This window comes from Callionymus lyra, chromosome 8 (assembly GCF_982586985.1).
Source record: "Callionymus lyra chromosome 8, fCalLyr1.hap1.1, whole genome shotgun sequence".
Classification (NCBI taxonomy): Eukaryota; Metazoa; Chordata; class Actinopteri; order Syngnathiformes; family Callionymidae; genus Callionymus; species Callionymus lyra.
In genome coordinates this window covers 8,494,996-8,518,655 of record NC_141825.1, presented here as the reverse complement: position 1 = coordinate 8,518,655, position 23,660 = coordinate 8,494,996, and the positions used below count along the sequence as shown (strand labels likewise).

The window sequence follows — 23,660 nt, the reverse complement described above, 5'->3', positions numbered from 1 at the left end:
TATCCACATGCTAAAAAGAAGTTCCTTATGTGGGCTCTGGATCCAAGAAGGTTCATTTCATTAACTATTTAAATGTCCAACTAATTTGATGTTTATAGCATTGCAGCAACAGCAGGTGGCAGTAGTGTAGCTAGTAGTTAAACAGGAACTGGCCCTGAAACGCCTTCTGCCATGTAGAGAAGAATCTACAACTTATTCTGGAACGTGAGCAGCAGAAAAAATGATATTTTCCTGAAAATTTTCTTGAAATCTAAACATTTGTGTTTGAGTTACTTTGCGATCATAGAATAGCCTCATTGGCAACAAAGGTTTACAACTCCAGATGTTGTAAACTCTTAGAGATGATGGAGACGTTGGGAGAACGGGTGTCGATCCCACTAGAAAACTTACCTGACATTTCACCTTCAACTTTCAACTGAGAAAAATCTCTAAACTTGGTAAAATGATGTCACAACACGATTTGTAATCCATGTGTTTGTGTGTTCTTGTCTGGACTATTGAAACAGTTTATTTTCATGTCTAAACAAGAAGGATCTGTCTCGCCTGCAGCTAACACAAAACTGCAGCCAGAATTCTGACCTGCTCTAGTAGAAGAACTCACATTTCTCAGATCCTTAAAACTCTTCACTGGCTGCCAGTTTCTTTCAGGATCATTTTTAAAATTCTGGTTCTTACTTTCTGATCTTTTCTCGGTCAGACCTTCCATCAGTGATCTGATCCAGACTTACACCCCAGCTCGGGCTCTGAGGTCTGTGGATCAGAATCTACTGATGGTTCCTAAACACAGTTCTGGACCAGAGGAGAGAAATCCTTCCAGGCTGTTGCTCCTAAGCTTTGGAACGATCTCCCTCTGTGTTTGATGATCTACTGACTCCTTCAAGAAACATGGTATATTTATTTGTAGATTTTTACGATGAACCTTGATTCTAAAGTATTAAATAAAGGACCTGTTAAGACCATCAAAAGATAAACATGATAAATAAACGTGATAAACAATAAATAAATGATAAACATGTGTGCCTTGTGTCCGTAACATACAGTTATGGGCTAGAAAAAAGATGAATAGATAATGAAAATCTTTTGGGAAACCTCTAACTCATTTATAGACTATTACATTTCTTGTTAACTGTGTTCCCGAATCAATTTTCTTAAATGTAAACTCAAATCAGTGACCAATCGTAGAATGTCATGCGAGCGGAATGGTTGAAGAAAACTTTGTCTGAAGTACGTTTTAATTACAAATAAAGCAGCAAGTAAAGAAAATAACAGAATAATCGTCTTCTTCATTAGTCTTCTAATTCTAACTCAATCTGAGATTCATGTGTCGAGCACTAGGATTGGTCGAGGGGAGAGTTCTGGTCCTGGTCCGTGTCCTGTTCGTGGATGAAGCTGTATCTGCGGTACACCGATCCCCCCTTGCTGGTGTAGACCACGTCCACCTCGTCGCCGCTGTCCGGCTCGGGCACGCCGTGAGGCATGCTGACGCCGGCGCTGCCGCTCAGGCGCTCGTAGCTGCGGCTCCAGCAGAGCCTCCTCCGGGCGTGAGCTTTGACCAGGGCGAACACGGCCAGCGCCAGAACCAGGGCCAGCAGCAGGGCGACGGGGAGGGCGGCCGTGCCGTGTTTGAAGGCGCCGGACGACGACGACGACGACGCCTTCAGGTCCGTCGCCTCCTCGCCCGAGGACCTGGGCTGAGAGGTCTCCACGCACAGAGCTGTGGGGCGAGAACGACAGGTTTTTTTTTTAACTTCCACGCCCGACGGACACGTGTTCGGACGAGGACTCGACCTGAGCGTCGGTCGCAGACGCAGCAGTCGGTGTCGTTTCCCGCCGGACGACAGCAGCGGGTGCAGCGGTTCTCCATCGGGTGAAGACCGGAGTCCTGGTGGCAGATCAGACACTGGTCGGGTCTGGGACCGGAACAGTGTTTGCAGGAGATGTCGCATGACTCGCAAGTTTCCTAGAGAGGATGAAGAAGATTATTTTTCATAATGCAACCTCCAAATGATGCACAACTTCCAATCATCTAACCATTTATACACGCTGCACTTTCCATAGACCGGCGTTATCTCGTTTACAGTTCTGCCTGGTATGACTGGCTTTGTTTCGCTTTCTTGCTTCCTTGTTTGTTCATTTATTTATTGGATTTTCCTTTTTTTTAAATCAGCACTTTTACTCAATTTTGGTGTTTTTTTTAATTATTCTTTTCTTTCTCTTTGATCTTTCGTTTTAGTGGTCGCCACCATCCTGTTTCTGGAATTACTAAATTTGGATTATTTTGAGATTCTGGACTGCGAGATAGGACTTTTCTGCCATCTTGTGGATTTCTGTAGTAGTGTGTATTGTGTGTTAATTGTTGAATTAATTGTATAGATGATCATTTAAACGGTATAAGTGTGTTGTTTTTAGATCCTGGGTCAAAATATTTATTTGATTAAATCCTGTTTTCTTGATTTTTTTTAATGTAAAAACTAAACCTGAAATAAATATACGTTACAAATCTTGTAGAAAATCAAACACAACAGAGCATTTGTATGTGGTGGCCTTACAGAATAAACTAAGGAAATAGAAAAATAATATTTATAATACAAAATAAAATATATTAACATTAAATAACATAAACACATAAATAAAAATTACATTTATTTAAATAATATTAATGATATACTGTAAGTGTTGGTTATAAAATGATGAATTATAATAAATGTATCATTATATTATTATATAGGGTCATTATGTTCATGTTTCACAATATTAAGTAAGTAAGTAAGTAATATTTATTTATATAGCGCTTTTCCAGACTAGGGTCACAAAGCGCTTTAACAATCAAAACAATACTCAAAAAAGTATATACTTTAAAGATCAAGATAATACTGAGAACAACACAGGAGTTCCAGAAATTCAAGGAAAAGCCTGAATGTTTATTATTTTAAATACTCTCTCTGACAAATTAAAAAAACATTTAAACACATTTATGAGGCAGAAACTCACCTCCACAGAGAAATACTGTCCCTCCTCACACTGTGGGTAACAGACCCGGTCCTTCAGGGTGCTACCCCAGTCACAGGTCAGGCAGTCTTCAGGCGAGTCACCTGCGAGAAACACAGTTTTACCCATGATGCTCCAGGGGGTTGCGTGTGAAGGTTCGAATCCCCACCCGTGCACGTCTGGCAGCTGACGTGACACTGTCTGCAGACGCCGTCCTGCCGCCGGAAGCGCTGCGGACACTCGTCCACACACAGCCTGGTGCCGGCCAGCTGCAGGAGTGGAGGCGAGCAGCTGCTGCAGGACTCGGGTCCGGGTCCGGTGCACATGTCGCATGACGGGTCGCACTTTTCACAGCGCGAGCCTGTGCTGTAGTAGCTTCACCGGCAACAACACACAAGACAAACAGAATCTTAATTTTCAAGATAAATACAATCAAATAATTATTTCTAATTTATTTTATCCTTAAGGTGTGAAGGTATATATGGACCTTAGTGTAATCGTTTTATTTTCCTTTTAATTGTTTACACTGTTTATACTGAAAATAAATGATAATACATACAGCAGGAATGTTTAAAATGTTTTTAAAAATAAAGAAAATAAATTGATTTTTTAAGTGTAATGGAAAATAAAAAAGGAATTCAATGATTAAAGTGGAAATGATTGAAGTAATTGAATAAAAGGAACACAAAATACAATTTTATAATATGATTATAGGATGTTTAGTTTTGCTTTTGGTGTATTATTGGATTTAATATTCCTGTGCAGAGTATGGTCTGGGGGTCACACGAGAATGTAGAAGTGAACCATTGTTTCTATAAAGCTGTTCTGTTCTGTTTGTTAAGATTTTTTTATTTTAATATTGTCAAATTGTATTCTTGGTACATTTGTTCACTGTTGAAAACACCATCCTTTGATTCGTTTAATTAGTTAAATACAGATTCAGTAAAAGTCTTTAACCCTGTATTGACCTCAAGTATTAATAAACACTTATTTTCTCCATAATATTGAGCCCACATTTTTGTATTTTCTGTTGTTTTTTTTAGATTCTCTTGACCATAATTCAAATAATAAACAACCTAATAAGAAGTTAAATCCCACTATTATTTCTTTATAATGCCTTATAATTATACCTTAACTTTATTACAAATATTAATAACAAAAAACAACTCTTAATTGTGTGTCTCTGCATCCGTTTGTTAAGTTTGTGAGTCGTATCATTAAAGTTAATTCAAGTATGAAATGTTAAAAATATTTTATCAGACCAACTATACTCTAATAATAATGTATTTTCTTTCTCTTTAGGTCATCAAAGCATCGATTTAACCCTTGTGTTATCTCAGGGTCAAGTTGACCCGGAGGCCCCCGAAAACAAAAACGTTCACCTCGATCCAGCGACAACACAAGGGATACCACAAACACATTGGTTTTCAGGGCCTCTGGGCTCATGTCGACCCTGAGATAAGGGTTAGAAGAATCTTGGGGGGGTACCCTGTGGGACAGTGGGTGACGCAGAGGTGGAGGAGGCGCAGGTATCCCGTGGAACACGTCAGGCAGTCTTTGGGCGACGCCCCGCCGCACGAGGAGCACACGTGGTCACAGGGCGAGCAGAACCCGAGCTCCTTCCCGTCCGCCTCCTGCCTGGAGCTGTACGTCCCGGCCGGACACTCCGACACACAGGTCCGATCTGAGGACGGGACACGAGAGTGAGACACTCATTCGTCACTTCGAGACCCGCTTGTCCTACTGTGGAGGTATTTGGGGACGAGGCAGGTCTGGCAGGCGTCGCCTCCCGGGCCCTCGCAGGAGTAGCAGTGGCGGTGGCAGCCCATGCAGGTGAAGCGGTCGTCGTGCAGGTACGTCCGGGGCGGGCAGTCCGAGTCGCCGGTCACGCCGCACAGCAGCGTGTTGGGATCCAGCACCAGGCCTCGCTCACACTGGCTGCACTGGTTGGCGTTGGCGCCGCTGCAGCTCTGGCAGGTCTGGTGACACTCTGGACCAGAACCGGTTGAAGTCATATTACATTCAATTCATATTTTCTTTTTAAATAACTTACCTTGACATTCCATGGCTGCAGGCTCGTAGTAGGTCCCGGCGGGGCAGGTCTTGGAGCAGGTCCCCTTGTAGAGTTTAGGGGTGAACGTGGAGCAGGTCTCACAGTCGTCCACTAGGGGGCCGGAGCAGCTGCTGCAGGTCGGGTGGCACTGACCGCAGCGACCCTCCTCCATGTCCTCGTAGAAACCGGTGGGACAGTTGGCCTTGCAGACCCCGTTCAGCATCAGGTACAGGAAACTGCATTCTAAAATATGAACAGTAAATAATATTTGCATGCTCGTGAAACAGTTGATGACATCGTCTGTGTGTTCTTGAGACGACAGGTAAACGCCTTAAAGAATCTACGATATGTGCTCATATGTTTTATCTTCATCTTGATAAAAATAGATAAGAAATGTGCAGATATGAGGTTCGCTTCAGACCCTTTCAAAGATGTCTTATATTGGTTTTGTTTATACGTTTAATGATTGACATTTGTTATCTCTACTTCCTAGGATTCCCTCAATTGCCGTGGGCCACATCAATTAAGCTGATCAAATTTGGCCCCCGGGGCAGTGAGTTCAAGACACGTTCCTTTAAAAAAATCTTGAGAAACTCCACATGTTTGTAGAATCACTGAGGAAAAACTGTGAATGACCTTCAAATGCTGCTCACTTTCAAAAGTCATCGTCATGGTCTTTTAACTAATAGCAAAGCTGGATAAAAAAACTGCATACAAGAACTGACCCAGGGGCCACAATCCAATTTTTTTTTTTAAACCAGGAAAAGGTAAAAATTGGGTTTAAATAAACTCATTATGGGTCATGTCTCAATATTATTTTTTTGTCTATTTAAACAGTCATTTAAAACAATTTTTGTATTAAAAAAAACAACCCATTTGGTGTTTTTTCTACCTTTATTTAATAACAAAAAAAAAAAAACAAAAACAAAAAAAAACACATTTATTTAATAATAATTAATACATTATTATTATTTTTATTTTTTTATTCAGTTTTATTAAATGTCGTTTAGACTATTGTAACAATTTTGGTGTCTAAACAAGAAGGATCTGTCTCGCCTGCAGTTCATACAAAATTCTGCAGCGAGAATTCTGACCTGCTCTAGTAGAAGAACTCACATTTCCCTGATCCTTAAAACTCTTCACTTGCTTCCAGTTTCTTTCAGGATCAACTTTAAAATACTGGTTCTTACTTTCAGATCTATTCACGGCCAGACCCCTCCAGTAACAGTAACAGTTTGAATCTTCTTGACGCATTGACTCACTGAAGCAGGTCCTCTCGTCGGAGCAGACGTCACAGTGCGGCGGGCAGCGTCTGCAGGCGCCGTCGTCGGCGGGGAACGTCCTCAGCGAGCAGTTGAGTCTGCAGGCGCCGCCTTCCAGGTAGTGACCCTCCGCACACGACACACACTTGCTGCCGCTGCCGTCGCACGTCAGACAGGAAGCGTCGCACGCTTCGCACAAAGCTTCCGACGCCTCGAAGAAGCCACTAAAAAAAAAACACATCAGAAAAGAACTTCTTGCGAGTTTTGGTTCCTGAACTCACTCGGGACAGTTGGACCAGCACCTCCCCTGGTGGAGGAAGCGGGTATCGCCGTCCTGCGGGCAGCTGAGGCATTGGTCGCTGGTGTCCACGCAGGCCTCGCAGTTGGGCGAGCAGTTCTCACATAGCTGAGTGGCGGCGTTGGAGAAGGACCCGGCAGGACACTGCAACACACAGGCGCTGTCCTGGTCCAGGAAGTATCCTGACGCACAAAGTTGGACATGATTCCCGGGTCCATGAACCAGAGGATCGGAGGCTAGTTTGGTGAGAAGCTCAACGATTGGGGTGATCACGGCGACCATAAAGTACCTTTAAAACAAGAGGAACAGTCCAGACCCTGGGGGCCGAAGCAGGTCTTGCAGGAAACGTCGCAGGGAAGACACTTGCCGTGTCCCACTGCATGATGGGAAACGACAAACACGGCGGCAGTGAAAGACGAGCAGGATTCTTTACTCAACAAGTGTGGCTGTCGACTGTTGACTCATGAAGCTCGAGTGAAGAGAAGTGACGAACACGCTCCCTCAACCCACGGGCGGTCGCCCTCGAACTGAAGTGTTCTCGACAGGAACGTGTTTTAAAACACCTGCAAACTCTCCTAACATGTCCTGTCATTATTAAGAAATACTGCCATTTTAATGTATGTTGACTAAAATAGTCGTCATAGATCAGGTGAGATGATTCCATTTCAAGAGGGGTTCACGTGGTGAGGTGTGGTCGGACAATTAAAATCAAGAATATGTTTAATAATATGTGTCAAAATATGTGTTAACTTGTGCTTTTACTAAATATAAAATGTAACCAAGGAAAAAAGTCTAAGAAATATAGTAAGTAAGTAAGTAGGTAAGTAATATTTATTTATATAGCGCTTATAGGAACATTTTCTTATAATTTAAGTTATTTTATTAAAGGTCAGCATAAATAAAAATGAAATGGGAAACAAATAAACATACACTGTATCTGTTGTGGCGAATAAAGAGCTGAGCACAAGCACAATTTATCAGTTTATATTCGTTCCAAGAGTCTCTTTTGTTTGAGGGTTGTGACCGAAAAAAACAAGATGGCCGAGGCTATGAAGGACGATAAATGACTCATGTATAAATAAATGTATAAATGTATAAATACATAACAAAATGCACAAATACGTGACGCATCGATCCCAGAGCTGGAGCTAAAACTGTGAGATTCATTCATTAGGGTCGTGGTTGTTAAAAAAAAATCAGTCTCATGCACATGAACAACGAGAACAACTTATCAAGTTTGTTTGCTAAAATTTCAGAAAAGATTTGTCCACACTGTGCAGCGTCGATGTTTTAGACCAGTTGCTGCAGGAGCGATAGTTTCGAGAGAGAGATCGACATCGATCGCTTTAGTTTGTTTCGTCTGTTTCGCCCAATCACTGCCTTAGACTGATGTTCGACCCGCCCACTTAATTTACATATGGACAACAAAATGTCAAAATGTATAAATACCTAAATAAATAGAAGACAAAATGTATAAATAAAAGTCAAAATGTGTATTTATACGTAAAATAGCTCCATTCTTTGACAAAAATTAAATCAGAAGTAATTTATTTAAATATTGATATTTATCCAAACATTTATTTACACATTTATACATTTTGTTAGGTATTTATACATTTATTTATACATCTATTTATATATCTTTTATCGTCAGAGGTAAGCAGCTCAATAGGTTTTTTACTGTGTCATAAACAAGGCGATGAGCTCAGTCATCTGTCAGACACTCATAGTTGAACCACAGAGCAGCAGGTATAGGTTGATCTTGTTAGGATGAACCACCTCATCAACTCTCTGGAGGAGGTCACGGGGCAGACCCGAGGGACGACGACCAGTCTGGGTATTAGGAGAAAAAAAGTACGGGCCTCTTTGCTCTGGATGCTGCCCCCTCGACCCATTGGATGAGCAGTGGAAGATAAATGGGTGGAAAGATAATTATAATAAATGAGAAGCAAGCCAATAAAATAAAATATTAAATATGAGGTCATTGGCATTTATGACTCGTGTCTTCACAATATTGTGAAAGTGTGTGTTTTAGTATAAAGGGATAAACACTTTATGAATGGGACGAAATCTCAAAAAGGTCAACAGCAAAGATAAAGATAATAATAATAATAATAATAATGACAATAATAATGATAATGATAATGATAATGATAATAATAATAATAATAATAATAATAATAATAATAATAATAATAATGATAATAATATCAATATAATAAATTAAATAGATCAAACAACAAAGGAAATTATATGTATTCTTAGTTTTAAATAAAACTTAATACCTAAAAACATGAATCACAGTTTGAATAACCCAGATTTAAGATGTCAGGACACACGACCTACAGTCGACCTTCAACACGTGTTCGTCCCACTGACCTCGCTCACAGAACCATCCGTCTTACCGTCGAAGTACTGTCCGAGCGGGCAGCTGACGAACGGACACTGGCTGTGCAGCGGTGGATTCCCGCCCAGACACGAGTCACAGTCCGAGGCCCGGGGTCCGTGGCATGACTGGCAGGAGCTGTGGCACGGCTGACAGCGCCACCCGGAGGCATCGCTGAAGGACTGCGGAGGACACTGTTTGACGCAGTCGCCGCCTGACGAGGACAGACGGACAACAACGACAGAAAAATGTTATTCACAGACGTATTTTCTTTCAAGTCCAGATGACTGTGAGGAACAGATAGAACTGTGATGCTGAGAGTGAAGCTCAACCTGCTGGAGCGTGGGCGGTTCTGAACCAGACAAGACGAGACGGGCTGATGTGGACTCATGGTTCTTTCATTCTGTCATTATGTGCAAGAGTTTGTGAAACCAAGACACTTTTTTTTGTTCCCGTTAACCAAACAAGAGAGATTAAGGTCCTTTGAAGTCAGAATAGAACCCGACCTAACAGCACACGCCTGGAACATTATGTTGCATGTTGTCAATGTCATAGAATCAAATATAAGTTTAATTTAGGTTATTTTTCAAAATATATAAATTCTACTTTTCCCCCCCACAATTATTACTGTTATTAATGAGCCAAACTAGCAAATATAAGTAAATAAGTAAGTAATTTATATTTATAGAGCGCTTTTCCAGACCAAAGCGTCACAAAGCCCTAAAACAATCAAAAACAATACTCAATAAAATATATACTTAAAACATATAACATTCATAACAGTCAATTAGGCATTCACTTTATTTATACGTTTTCTAAAATTTAATTTTTACAGTTCTATCTATTACATGGCATAAGCTTAATGGACAGTGGCTACAAAAAAACAAATTAACAAAAAATTTGTAGGAGCTTGCTCACTTAAGACCTTGGCTCCTACAATGATTTGAGGGACGTTGTCTGTGATGTCAATGAACTAAACCCCTGTCTGTGTATTAGTAGTGGTATATAAAATCATCAGGACTGGATTTTATCATAATTTCTACATGAGAAATTGTGAATTGTATTGGAAGATGTGTTGTGCGTGTTACTGTTCCTTTAAGACGGGGACAGGTGAGGGAGGGGGAGCATGTGAGCGAGAGCCTCAGCGACATTGTTGTGTGAAGTTACGTCTTTCAACGTAACATTTTTGTTGTCAAAGAAAAGGTAAACAAAAGTTATGAAAAAAAAATAAGTAAAGTTTAATATTTGGAGCGTCCTTTTTCTCCATTTTTTTTTTTAATGACTAGAGCAGGGGTGAATAAGTAAGTCATTCATATTTGTAAAAATTGCTTAGACAACAGAACAATACACAGTTAAAATACACACACATTTAAACACAGCGACAAATATAGTAGCCCTAAGTGTCAAACTCAATTACTCAAAGTATTTTAACAATACAAGTCGCAGGTTGAATAAAAAACAAAAAGAAATTTACAAAACTTTCTGAAACTAGAAGGATTTTGATGACTTTTCACTTTTTGGAGGCTGGACTTATCTTAATGATCTTTGTGTTTGTTACCCTTTCCTAAACAAATATCTTTCGTTTGGGACATTGGAAGTCTCTGTCTCATTGTGGACATCCCAAAAAAAAACTCCTTATCTTATCTTAAACAGCTTTATAAGTCATTAAATTAACATGAATCTACTTCCTGTGAGACACTAGAATGACTTGGTTGACTCACTATGATTTTGTTTTTTTTTGTTTTTTTTTAGTGTGGAATGTCCCTCCTGTCACCAGGGCAACCAGCGGAGGCTGAATGTTGCTACACTATATTCAATTATTTAAATTATTCATTCGTCGTTTTTCCTCTTTTTCAGCGTTTACTTTGCTGCACAAAGCTCTTTAGAGATGACACGTGAAAGCCAGAGCATCGTCTTCTTATGACTTAAACATGCGCTTCCGTTTACGGGCCTCCGTGCATCGAGCAAATCGTTGAGGAAAATCTTAATTTCTGGTTTTGCATAAAACCTTCATTTGCATCGCTTGCAGATCTGCTGATGCCAACGTCCTTTGCTAAGCAAACGAAGGGTGATGGACGACTTTCAGCCTGACGTTGAAGCCTTTTTAAAAAGAAGACAATTATTAATATTCGCCCCGGTACCGTTCAGGAAGTATCCGGGCTGGCAGGCGAGGCATCGGGTGTCGCCCCGGCAGTCCGTGCACGGCGCCGGGCACGCCAGACAGACGCCGCGACCCCAGTCCTCGTAGGTGCTCTGCGGGCAGTGTGTGCGGCACTGGTGTCTGAATCTGTGGAGTTCACACATAAACACACACAAAAAAAAAAATCAACTGTCCGTCTGTTGTTGTTTGCATGTGGATGATTTATCGAGCGAAGCTAGATGTCACCGCGATTAATCAACGCGAGCTTTGTTTTGTTGGGCTGGCAGAATCTCTCTCTGGTGAGTGAAGGACTAATGATGATGGATCAAGTGTTTTGGCTGGTGATTAAAGGTGGTCCAGGAGATGGACGGAGGTATATATATATATATATATATATATATATATATATATATATATATATATATATATATATATATATATATATATATATATATAATATATATATATATATATATGAGACATGAGTCGTGTGTCGCACACCTGCAGCTGCATTGTTCACTTCAGACACGGGTGCAGCCGTGGCCGTCATCGAAAGATAAACAAAAAAGATAATAACACACTCTGGCGCTTTTCACTCCCTTAAGCTAGTTTGGAAAACCTTTGCGAGTGCGTTGTCATGTTTGTAACTATAGAGAAATGGATAAAATATATTATAAAACTATGAATGGTAATCTGTAATTTAATTTTTAATTATTTATTTATTCAAATGTACACAATATAAACCCTTAAATAAAATTTGAATTAAAAAAACAACATGTTAATAAGATATAAAGACACTTCTGAAATGTATTCATTTTGACATATACTTTATAAATAGAGTCAAATGAGTAATAAAAGAGTAAAACATACAAATGTTAACTGTCAGAAACCTCATGAGAGGCACATAAAGGTCAAAGGGATGCGTTTGTCTTTTCTATAAAACACTCATCAGGGTGTGTTAACATCAAACGCTGAATGAAAAACGAAAAACTGAATCATTTTGTTAAGTCAACTTACTGGGAGTGGTCCACTAGTTTCAATGCGTTCCTGAGGTGAAACATAACTACAGGGACAGTGTGCCATTTTGACTTTCAACTAACTTTAGACCCCCCTGCAGCAGATTAACCTCCTTTTTTTCAGATGGTAGAGGAAGTCGTTTTGTTGCTTTAAACCATTCAATAGTGGGAGTAGCAGAAAGCAACAACTGACTGTGTGTAACATTAAAAATATTATTTTTGACAGTGTCAGAATATAACTGCAATATTGTAGTTTCTTGTTCCCCAGGTCTCACATACTACACATGTACATTCATTTACAAAACAAGATAAAGACTTAATGTGACAGTTCCTGGTTCTATCTTCCTGGTAAGTTGAATAAAACCACAGTACTTTATATAAAAACACCATCGCAGAGTCTCTCCAGGCAAAGTTATGTAGTAAGAAAAAGGTTTTCTATAATAGCTAGAGAGTTCTACCCCATGACTCATGACTGATCAAAGTTAAACCATCATTACAGAAACTTTTGGATGTAGAACATGACCACACCAAGAGTTCTGTGTCAGATCGATCTTTTACCGTCCCCTAGGGGGCAACTAGTGTGGATAATTGACTGATATCTGATTATAATCTCTTCTTTTCCTAAACGACTGGTAAACATGCTGGATCTAACTAATTCTTCAGTAACCCTGTTTATTTAACTAGTTCTCCACTAGCCATGTTGGATCTAACTAGTTCACTAGTAAACATGATGGATCTAACTAGTTCTCCAGGAGCCATGTTGAATCTAACTAGTTCTCCAGGAGCCATGTTGGATCCAACTAGTTCACTAGTAAACATGATGGATCTAACTAGTTCTCCAGGAGCCATGTTGGATCCAACTAGTTCACTAGTAAACATGATGGATCCAACTAGTTCACTTGTAAACATGATGGATCTAACTAGTTCTCCAGTAGCCATGTTGGATCTTACTAGATCACTAGCAAACATTCTGGATCTAACTAGTTCACTAGCAATCATTTTGGGTTCTAACTAGTTCTCCAGTAGCCATGTTGGATCTAACTAGTTCACTAGTAAAAGTGTTGGATCTAACTAGTTCTTCAGTAGCCATGTTGGATTGAACTAGTTCACTAGTAAATATGATGGATCTAACTAGTTCTCCAGTAGCCATGTTGGATACAACTAGTTCACTAGCAAACATTTCGGGTTCCAACTAGTTCTCCATTAGCCATGTTGGATCTAAGTAGTTCACTAGTAAACATGCTGGATCTAACTAATTCTCCAGTAAACCTGTTGGATTTAACTAGTTCTCCAGTAGCCTTTTTGGATCTAACTAGTTCACTAGTAAACATTTTCATTCTAACTAGTTCACTAACAAACATGCTGGATCTAACTAATTCTCCGGTAAATATGTTGCATCCAACTAGTTCACTAGTAGACAGTTTGGATCTAACTAGTTCTCCAGTAGACCTGTTGGGTCGTACTAGTTCTCCAATACACATGCTGTATCTAACTAGTTCGGCACTAGGGGGCAACTAGTGTGGATAATTGACGGATATCTGATTATAATCTCTTCTTTTCCTAAATGACTGTGTCTCAACAAAACATTGAACTATCAGGGAAATCTAACCAGCAACTCTCAGCACATAACCGCCGTGTTGCCATGGCGCCGATTGTTTGACCAGGAACAGCTGGAAGCGCCACACAACATCCATCAAGTCGTTTACAATAGCAGCGGGTGCCGACTCAGCCGTCTCTAGGGCCGGGAGGCGGTAGACAATCCACGAGTCTCCAGGATGTTTAAGAATCCCTCACCGCAAATATTGGACCATTCCTGAAGACCACCGCGGCATTTCCAAAGCAACCTTCGAGTGCCGGTGAAGAACCAGAGAGTGAGCCACGAAAGTATGTAAAGGAAAATTATACTTATGTGTAAATGTCTTCAACCTAGCTGTGATGTCTGGACAAATAAATATTTTGCATCTTATTACTTCATTGAATGCTCCTCACGAGATGCAACACTAATAGACTCAGGGACTGATTCATTCCTAGTGCTATAAGATTTTGTATAAAATTTTTAATTATTTTGTGTTTTTTTCTTCTTTGATCTATGCTCTTTATCTTTGCACTTTGTTTATTTGAACTTCGTTCTTGTTCTTGATTTTATGAAACTTGCTGCACATTCTATATTCTACTGGAAACCTAATCCATTAAAGACATCTATCTACTCTTATCTAATCTAAGATCTAACTAGTTCTTTAACATGTTGGGTCTAACTAGTTCTATAGTAGACATGATGGATCTATTCAGTTCTTCAATAAACATGTTGGGTCTAACTAGTTCTCCAGCAGACATGTTGGGTCGAATCAGTTCTCCTGTAAACATGTTGGATTTGATTAGTTCACTAGTAAACATGTTGGATCTATTCAGTTCTCTAGTAAACATGTTGGGTTTAATTAGTTCACTTGTAAACATGTTGGGTCTAATTAGTTCTGCAGTAAAGATGTTAAAAGTAAATTAGTTTACTAGTAAACATGTTAGATTTAACTAGTTCTACAGTAAACATGTTTGATTTACTTAGTTCACTAGTAAACATGTTGGGTCTAACTAGTTCTACAGTAAACATGTTGGATTTAATTAGTTCACTAGTAAACATGTTGGGTCTAACTAGTTCTACAGTAAACATGTTGGATCTAATAATGTGTCCAGTAAACATGTTAGATTTAATTAGTTCACTAGTAAACATGTTGAGTCTAACTAGTTCCACAGTAAAGATGTTAGATCCAATTATTTCATTGGTAAACATGTTGAGTCTAACTAGTTCTACAGTAAACACTTTGATCCAGTTCATTAGTAGTGAACATGATGGATCTAACCAGTTCATCAGAAGACATGTTGGATCTATTCAGTTCTCTAGTAAACATGTTGGGTTTAATTAGTTCTGCAGTAAAGATGTTAAAAGTAAATTAGTTTACTAGTAAACATGTTAGATTTAACTAGTTCTACAGTAAACATGTTTGATTTACTTAGTTCACTAGTAAACATGTTGGGTCTAACTAGTTCTACAGTAAACATGTTGGATTTAATTAGTTCACTAGTAAACATGTTGGGTCTAACTAGTTCTACAGTAAACATGTTGGATCTAATAATGTGTCCAGTAAACATGTTAGATTTAATTAGTTCACTAGTAAACATGTTGAGTCTAACTAGTTCTACAGTAAAGATGTTAGATCCAATTATTTCATTGGTAAACATGTTGAGTCTAACTAGTTCTACAGTAAACACTTTGATCCAGTTCATTAGTAGTGAACATGATGGATCTAACCAGTTCATCAGAAGACATGTTGGATCTAATTAGTTCCCTAGTGCACATGTTGAATCTGACTAGTTCTCCAGTAAACATGTTATACTGTATCTAACTAGTTCTCCAGTAAACGTGTTATACTGCATCTAACCAGTAAACATGCTGGGCATATTTAGTTTTCCAGTAAACATGTTGGATCTGACTAGTTCTCCAATAAAGATGTCATATCTAACTAGTTTTCCAGTAAACATGTTGGATTTAACTACGTCTCTAATATATTGGTTGGATCTGTCGGATTCCATTGAAGCTAACTCGTGTATCAAGTCACAGCTCCCCTCATTTGTATTTCTTAGGTCTTTATGCAGCGTTCGAAAGTGTTCATATCAACAGAAATAATAACCGGGGGAAGGATCGCGGAGCTACAACTAATACAATCAGGCCTATTATAATATATTCCAGAGTCTGCTCTCAGCTGCTCACACAGCATGAAAACACAATCTCCACCTGAAGCGAACCATTCTTCTGCTCTCAACATGGCTCAGGTGACAATGCAAGGTACTGGCAGTGGAAGGAAACCCGACTCACACTCCTGCGGGAGACGCACAATTGCTGCTCTGTTCCGGCTCTCTGACTTGTTTCATCGACCTTGTTAACTAATAACACATCAGCGCAAAGAAATGACGGAAACACGTTTTGTAACTTACAATAAAGAAATCATCTTTGCATTACAAGAAGCCTGATTTAAAACTATACTGACTGATGAGAAAAAGATTGAATTATTCAGGGAAGAACTTACAGAACGTATCCTTCCACGCAGCTGTTACAGATCCCAGGGTCTTCTGTGAAGGGAAAGGTCGTTTTGATAAAAGCAACAAGTGTTGAAAATGTGTTTTTATGTGAAGAAAAATGAGATTTACCAGAGGAGCACGTCTGGCAGCCCATCTCACAGCTGATGCACTCTCCTGTGTCAGGGTCCTGCACCTGCCCTGACAACCACACAAGCACATGAACATCCACCGCCAGGATCTACTTTGCATGTGAGTGACTACGAGAGCCCTCAGTGCACAGTGGTCCACATGCCAATATTTATATTTATTTTATTATGCTAAGAGACTGACATAAACCTCTTTGGTTAAGGTAATAACTCCTCATAGTGATACTGTGTGTGAGCTAAACACTCAAACATATTATTGCAAACTAGTTAATGTAAGCTCGTTACCAGTTGGTTCGAATTAGTTCTGCACTTAACCTGTAGGATCTAAGTACTTGACTAGTAAACCCGATGGATCTCACTACTTCAATAGTAAACCTGTTCGATCTCACTACTTTACTAGTAAACATTTTGGGTTTACTAGTTCTCCAGAACCCATGTTGGATCTAACTAGTTCACTAGTAAACATGATGGATCTAACTTGTTCTCCTGTAGACATGTTGGATCTTACTACTTCACTAGCAAACATTTTGGATCTAACTAGGTCATTAGCAAACATTTTGGGTTCTAACTAGTTCTCCAGTAGCCATGTTGTATCTAACTAGTTCACTAGTAAACATGCTGGATCTAACTAATTCTCCAGTAGACATGTTGGATCTTACTACTTTACTAGTAAACTGTCGATTATAACTAACTCTCAAGTTAACTAGCAACCATTTTGGATCCAAATAGTTCTCCAGTAAACATGTTGGGTCGTATTAGTTCTCCAATAAACATGCTGGATCTAATTAGTTCTCAAGTAGACATGTGAGATCTAACTAGTTCTCCTGTAGACATGCTGGATCTAACTAGTTCTCCAGTAGAAATGCTGGATCTAACTAGTTCTCCAGTAGAAATGCTGGATCTAACTAGTTCTCCAATAGACATGCTGGATCTAAATAGTTCTCCAGTAGAAATGCTGGATCTAACTAGTTCTCCAGTAGACATGCTGAATCTAACTAGTTCTCCAGTAGAAATGATGGATCTAACTAGTTCTCCTGTAGACATGCTGGATCTAACTAGTTATCCAGTAGAAATGATGGATCTAACTAGTTCTCCAGTAGAAATGCTGGATCTAACTAATTCTCCAGTAGATATGCTGGATCTAACTAATTCTCCAGTAGACATGTTGGATCTTACTACTTTACTAGTAAACTGTCGATTATAACTAACTCTCAAGTTAACTAGCAACCATTTTGGATCCAAATAGTTCTCCAGTAAACATGTTGGGTCGTATTAGTTCTCCAATAAACATGCTGGATCTAATTAGTTCTCAAGTAGACATGTGAGATCTAACTAGTTCTCCTGTAGACATGCTGGATCTAACTAGTTCTCCAGTAGAAATGCTGGATCTAACTAGTTCTCCAGTAGAAATGCTGGATCTAACTAGTTCTCCAATAGACATGCTGGATCTAAATAGTTCTCCAGTAGAAATGCTGGATCTAACTAGTTCTCCAGTAGACATGCTGAATCTAACTAGTTCTCCAGTAGAAATGATGGATCTAACTAGTTCTCCTGTAGACATGCTGGATCTAACTAGTTATCCAGTAGAAATGATGGATCTAACTAGTTCTCCAGTAGAAATGCTGGATCTAACTAATTCTCCAGTAGATATGCTGGATCTAACTAGTTCTCCTGTAGACATGTGAAATCTAACTAGTTCTCCTGTAGACATGCTGGATCTAACTAGTTCTCCAGTAGACATGCTGGATCTAACTAGTTCTCCAGTAGACATGTGAGATCTAACTAGTTCTCCTGTAGACATGCTGGATCTTACTAGCTCTCCTGTAGACATGCTGGATCTAACTAGTTCTCCAGTAGACACGTGGGATCTAACTAGTTTCCTAGTAGATGTGACAGAGCTAACTAGTTCACCAGTAGAGATGTTTGATCCAACTAGTTCTCCCATACAAGTGTTGGATCTAACTAGTAGACTAGTAGTTAGTTTCGCTATTAAGGGCTAGACTAGTTTTAGGTAGTCAACCAGTGAGCACATGAGTCTTCACTAGTGACACATAAATGTATACACTAGTTTACTGTTGACCTTGATTCCTGCTGTACTTGTAAACATTCTGCGGGTCACTCACTAACTAGTGTGTTTTCGATGGAATAAATCCATATACGCTTCTATTGATTTGCTTTCACGCCAGACTGTCTCACCTCCATCGACACCGAGAGGTCATTTGATCGGTGGGAAGTATATGTGGGCCGAGCAACAATCTCTCACCTATGTCACATGACGCGGCCTGGCAGAGTCCACCTTGGAGTTTGTAGTGCTCCCGACATTTGGCGCAAATGTTACCATCTGTGCAGAGTTCACAATTGGCAATGCAGGGCAGACAGGCATAGTGACCCCTGTCAGGGTACAGGCCCCTGGGACAGTGCGACCGACAGCGACCTTGGTGGAGGAAACGCTCCTGTCCGTTTTCATCTGAGGAGGAGGAGGAGGAGGAGGAGGAAGACGAAAGAGAGGAGTAAACAAAGATCCACATTTTATGGATTTACGAGACATGACGAACAAATGAAATGGCAGCCTGTGAGTGAGGGGTGTGTCTGCGGCTCGTAACAGTGGATCGCATTGTGTGCGGGTGCAGTTGAGGACGTCCTGGAGGCAAGATCTTGAAAGACCGACTGTGTAGAAGACAAATGTATTTCACCAAATACCCTCAAGTGAGGAAATAATTCTTAAGAAAACCTTTATTCAAAAAATAATTCTAAATATCTTCTAAGAATTTAAAGAAAAGAAAAAAATGAAAAAGTAATAACATTCCTTTTTAATTTATATGTCTACACTTGATGTGTAACCACGAAAAAACATCTTTTAATTCTTATTATTCATCCAACATGACGTCTTAAACTCTGGACGTCAATGTTTTGTTCGGACATATTTTACTTGTTAAACTTTAACCGAGAGCAAACGTTACAAGTGGGTGTGTGTATTGTCAAGAATCTGGCCATACGATACAGGGGACAACGACACAATATACTGTGATACTGTAGTCAGGATATATTTGTAGTATTGTCTTAGTACTTGACTCTTGTGTTGCAGAATTTACAAACAGTACAGAATAAAATAGTGAAATAATATAAACACACAAAATAAGCAATATAAAATCTTGTATAGAAACGAAATAAGTCCAAACATCAGCCTAAAAAGCTGCTGGAGTAAACTGTATCCTCTCATCCTCAGTCAGGATCTCACAGGATTTCAATGTTTCTTTAGCTGTGGAGATTGTAAGAACAGCTGCCATCTAGCGGATAGAAGATTAATTGCAACACAAAAATGAACACAGTGGAAATGTTTATTGTTCAACTATTTTGTTTTACACACAATTGATTGAACTATAAATGATAAAACAACTATAGTAATGCATTTGATTTGCATGGAGAAAAAAACAAAAACGATACAGTATTGTGGAAAAGAATATTGAGATACATCACCATATCGATATGTTCTAACACACCAAGGTACAACCAAGGTAAGGCTGAAAGTAGTGAAACCCTTTCTAGAGCAAGTAAGTAATATTTAATATAAAATAAGAATATAATTATTCAACTACAGCAAAAGCACTTCACGTAACACAGCCTAATAAATCCCCATGTCATTAACCCGTCTATAATGGTTAACAGAAATAAAGTCTGTAGAAAACAAAATGTTTATTTAATACAACTTACCAACCAACTTTATCATGTTATTTCTCTGACCAATTGCTGACCGGATAAACATCACCATGATAAAGATAATTAACACGACGGTCCAGAGTTTTACTTGACGTCATAGATTTAAACAGAGAATCCATTACTTCTTTGAAAGGAAGTGAGTCTAAACAGGAAGTACCTTTACCTCGTAGTACAGCAGTACCACATGTTACTACTCTGGCAGTACTCAAGAGAGGCGATACACACTCACGGTCAATCACCAGCAGACGAGACTGTCAGACTGTTATCAGAATCCTCCTTGGCCCTGATTATTAATACCATCCCACCTGCCACCAGGCTCGCGGCGGAACCCGGAGGTATCTCTGGAAACAGCTGAGCACTGTCGGCCTCTCATCTGCCCAGCGCTGCCGTGACGATGTGTGAAAGAAGCCGGTCCACACAATTCCAGCTGCTCCTTCCTTTTCTCACCCTTTCCTCTGAACCAGAACCAGCCCATCGTGGTCCGACAACGGCGTGGACCGTCGAGAATATAGAATTATGCCTTTTCTTTCTCCATTTAAAAACCCACGAAGGTCTTTTTTGGACGGGAATAATCCAATAATCAAAACATTTTCAGATGTAGTCAATAATTGTACACTTTGAGTGATAGATAATCTTTGTTTCTGATACAAGTACAGTCGTAAAATTCTTAACCAAACAATCAAACATCTTTCAACTGTAGTCAACCAAAATGTTGAACAGCAATTAAAGAGTTTTCCGCAGTAATTTCCAAACTATTTACATTTGTATTTAGAGACTTTTAAAGGGCAACTGATGTAAAAATCCAACTCTCCTGACTCACTTACTGTATATGTTTTGAACTCATTACTTTATAAAGTTCTCCACTGTCTGAAATCTCAGCGAACGAGAGGTTACAAGAGCAGAGTCCATTATGACGTTATAATGATCTTCACTCCTCCTCCAGCCAGATGCACTCCCGCTTTGTTTATACAAGGAATCCCTTGGAAGTGGAGACTTTCGGGATTGATGACCACCGGTGACAAACCACAATGTGTTTGATCATTCACAGCAGATGGAACGGAGCGTTTTTTGCTTAAGCACATTTTCCAATGCCGATATTTAAATGAAAAGAGTTTTGTACAAACAGACACATGCTGATGATACAATAGAGTCCAACATATATTTAAGTAAGTAAGTAATTTTTATTTGTATAGCGCTTTTCCAGACTAGGGTCACAAAGAGCTTAAACAATCAAAACAATATTCAATAAAGTATACACTTTAAAGGGCAAGATTTTCCCCTCGCGGGACTAATAAGGGATTCTAAAAAAAAAAAAGAAAAAAAAAAGATAACACTGATAACACAACATAAGTTCCAGACACTCAAATCAACATATTAGTTGAACTTTAAATGCCAAAAAAATGGAGGTGGTTTATCTTGGATTAAGGTTGTTTTTGTTTATGTCAAAAAATGTTATCGTCCTCTTCATAATGGATGGAATTTTATTTGTTGAATTTAATGATGTCCTTATGTGCACAGTGTTGCCATCAAAGGCAATAACATGACAATTTACTTTTTCTAGGGGAGAAAACAGCCTGAGGGTATCTTTTATGTTTTTGCTACAGTTTCCGTCAGAGTTTGTGATGTTTGTTGCCAGCAATAACAACAGGGGGTCAACGGAGAGAGAGAGTGTTATTGTTGCCAATCAAAACAGAAGATGGTCATACATTAACATCTCAGATTAACACATCCACATTTTAAAAGAGCACGTCAAATATTAACATTTGCATTTGCTGATTGAAAAAGAGTATTGTAAGTATTAAATTGAATAAAAGTAAAAAATGTATTCCTGTGATTTATCCGATAATCGTACAAGAATTTGTAATATTTGCGGTGCTTTGTGTTTTCTTTGGATTTGTCCTTTTTTTAACGGTATTAATGTTTATCTTTTTTTGTGTTTTTAAATGTGTTTGTTTGGATCTGGTGTGAGAGCAGATCTCATTGGTCACTATGTCTTGTTTTAATCTTTAATTTAAAACAACATAACAAGCTGAAAGTAAATATATTATGTTTGTAAACATGTCTAACAAAATGGACGTCACATGAGCTACATTGACCTACATCCCACCGTTTTTTTTTAAAGTTCGGACATACAGTTTGAAAGTGAAAGAAAATCTGCTCGGACAATGTCGGCCGGCCTGCTTTCCACTACTTAGAATGGTGGCTAGTGCAGCTCTTCAAAGCTGGTTCATGATTTTGAGAAAGACAGGTTGATTTGATTCAGGGTTGCTAGGCAATTTTGAGGCACAATTTTCTGCTGAATTTTCCTGTGTTTTTCCTGACCAAACATTTAACATTCCACAGCAGCTGCTATCGAAAAGAGTAGTAATGTCACACAACTTTCAGGTTAAACTAAAGTGAGACAGTAATACCTCTATAGCCGGAGGGTAGATTTTCTCCTGTCCCCATAGTTAACAATGGAGCCATTCTAACATGATCAGATTACAGAGGGGGAAAAAAAGCTGTTTTTAAGAGAGGATAGCAGATTTTAAACGACATGATCAGAAGAGATAAATGAGCTTTAATGTACATTTTAAAATTGATAAATCAGATTAAAATCTGATTATTTGTTTAAAAAAAATTAATGTGAGAAATAAGAGTTTCCCAGTCGTGACATGTGAGCATCTATGAATTTTAAATTAAAGATTCGTCTATGACATTGCAGGAGAGACAGACTCACCAACTCCACAGGTCGTGCATTCGTACAGCTCGTGCCCGCCGCACTCGGAGCAGGTGGGGTGACACAGGACGCACTGGCTCCTCAGCGAGAACTGCCCGCTCGGGCACGAAGACGAGACCCTGCACCGGGAGAATCCAGGAGCGCAGACGAGAAGGATCAGGATCACGGCGGCGGATCTCATGGCTCCTGAGATTCCTCCAGGAATGAGGAAGGAAAAAAAAGGTGGATCAGGCTTTTTTGGAGGAGAGACGTCGCAAGGTGGACTCTCGTGACAAACACTGAGAACTTGCTCGACCAGTTTCAGGAGAGAATCCGAGAGTGGACTGCGGTCACCGATGATGATGCAGGGAGGGTTTGGAGAACACCCACCTTTTGTTGTGGATTTTAAAAAAAACCCCAGATCATATAATAAAGTAGAGATTCAGGATGAAAGAGAATTGAAAATGAAGGGGCATATTTTTCAGGAAACGGAAAAGAATATTTAAAAAATCAGGTTTCAAATATTCTTGAAATGATCCTTCACCAGACGTGGGTACGTTACAAAGAGACTAGTGTAGCGTGGAAGGTCTGCTAGTAAGCTAACAGCTGAGCAGTCAACAGTTGACTGGCGTCCACGAGAGTGCGCGTCTACACTAGGCATTACGGTACGGAATATTTCATCGAAAATAAATCTTTTTATTTTTTTTATTTTATATATTACGTATGTATGTTTTATTATAATGCTCGATCGATGTGAACTTAAATTTGGACGAATAAAAAATTAAACCATTTTCTTCGAAGGTTAAAATATCCTTACCTTGCTCTTTTGCCTTTTTATTTGTACACAACATCATCAGCACATCTGACAGTAGACGTATGTATCAA

General features: G+C 39.3%; 1 protein-coding gene across 1 annotated transcript; it reads right to left on the bottom strand.

The window, feature by feature from the left end:
* Positions 1-1,200: 1,200 nt before the first annotated feature.
* On the bottom strand, positions 1,201-23,184 carry LOC148073564 (uncharacterized). Its single transcript, XM_087797237.1, has 16 exons — positions 22,797-23,184; positions 18,624-18,827; positions 16,344-16,412; positions 16,223-16,265; positions 11,129-11,274; positions 9,007-9,201; positions 6,891-6,977; positions 6,585-6,783; positions 6,304-6,527; positions 5,042-5,284; positions 4,733-4,978; positions 4,477-4,672; positions 3,158-3,363; positions 2,992-3,092; positions 1,789-1,960; positions 1,201-1,714 (listed from the first exon to the last, which is right to left on the bottom strand). Exons 1-16 carry the CDS (start codon positions 22,975-22,977, stop codon positions 1,332-1,334), a joined length of 2,895 nt encoding a protein of 964 aa, XP_087653363.1. The 5' UTR covers positions 22,978-23,184; the 3' UTR covers positions 1,201-1,331.
* Positions 23,185-23,660: the final 476 nt, after the last annotated feature.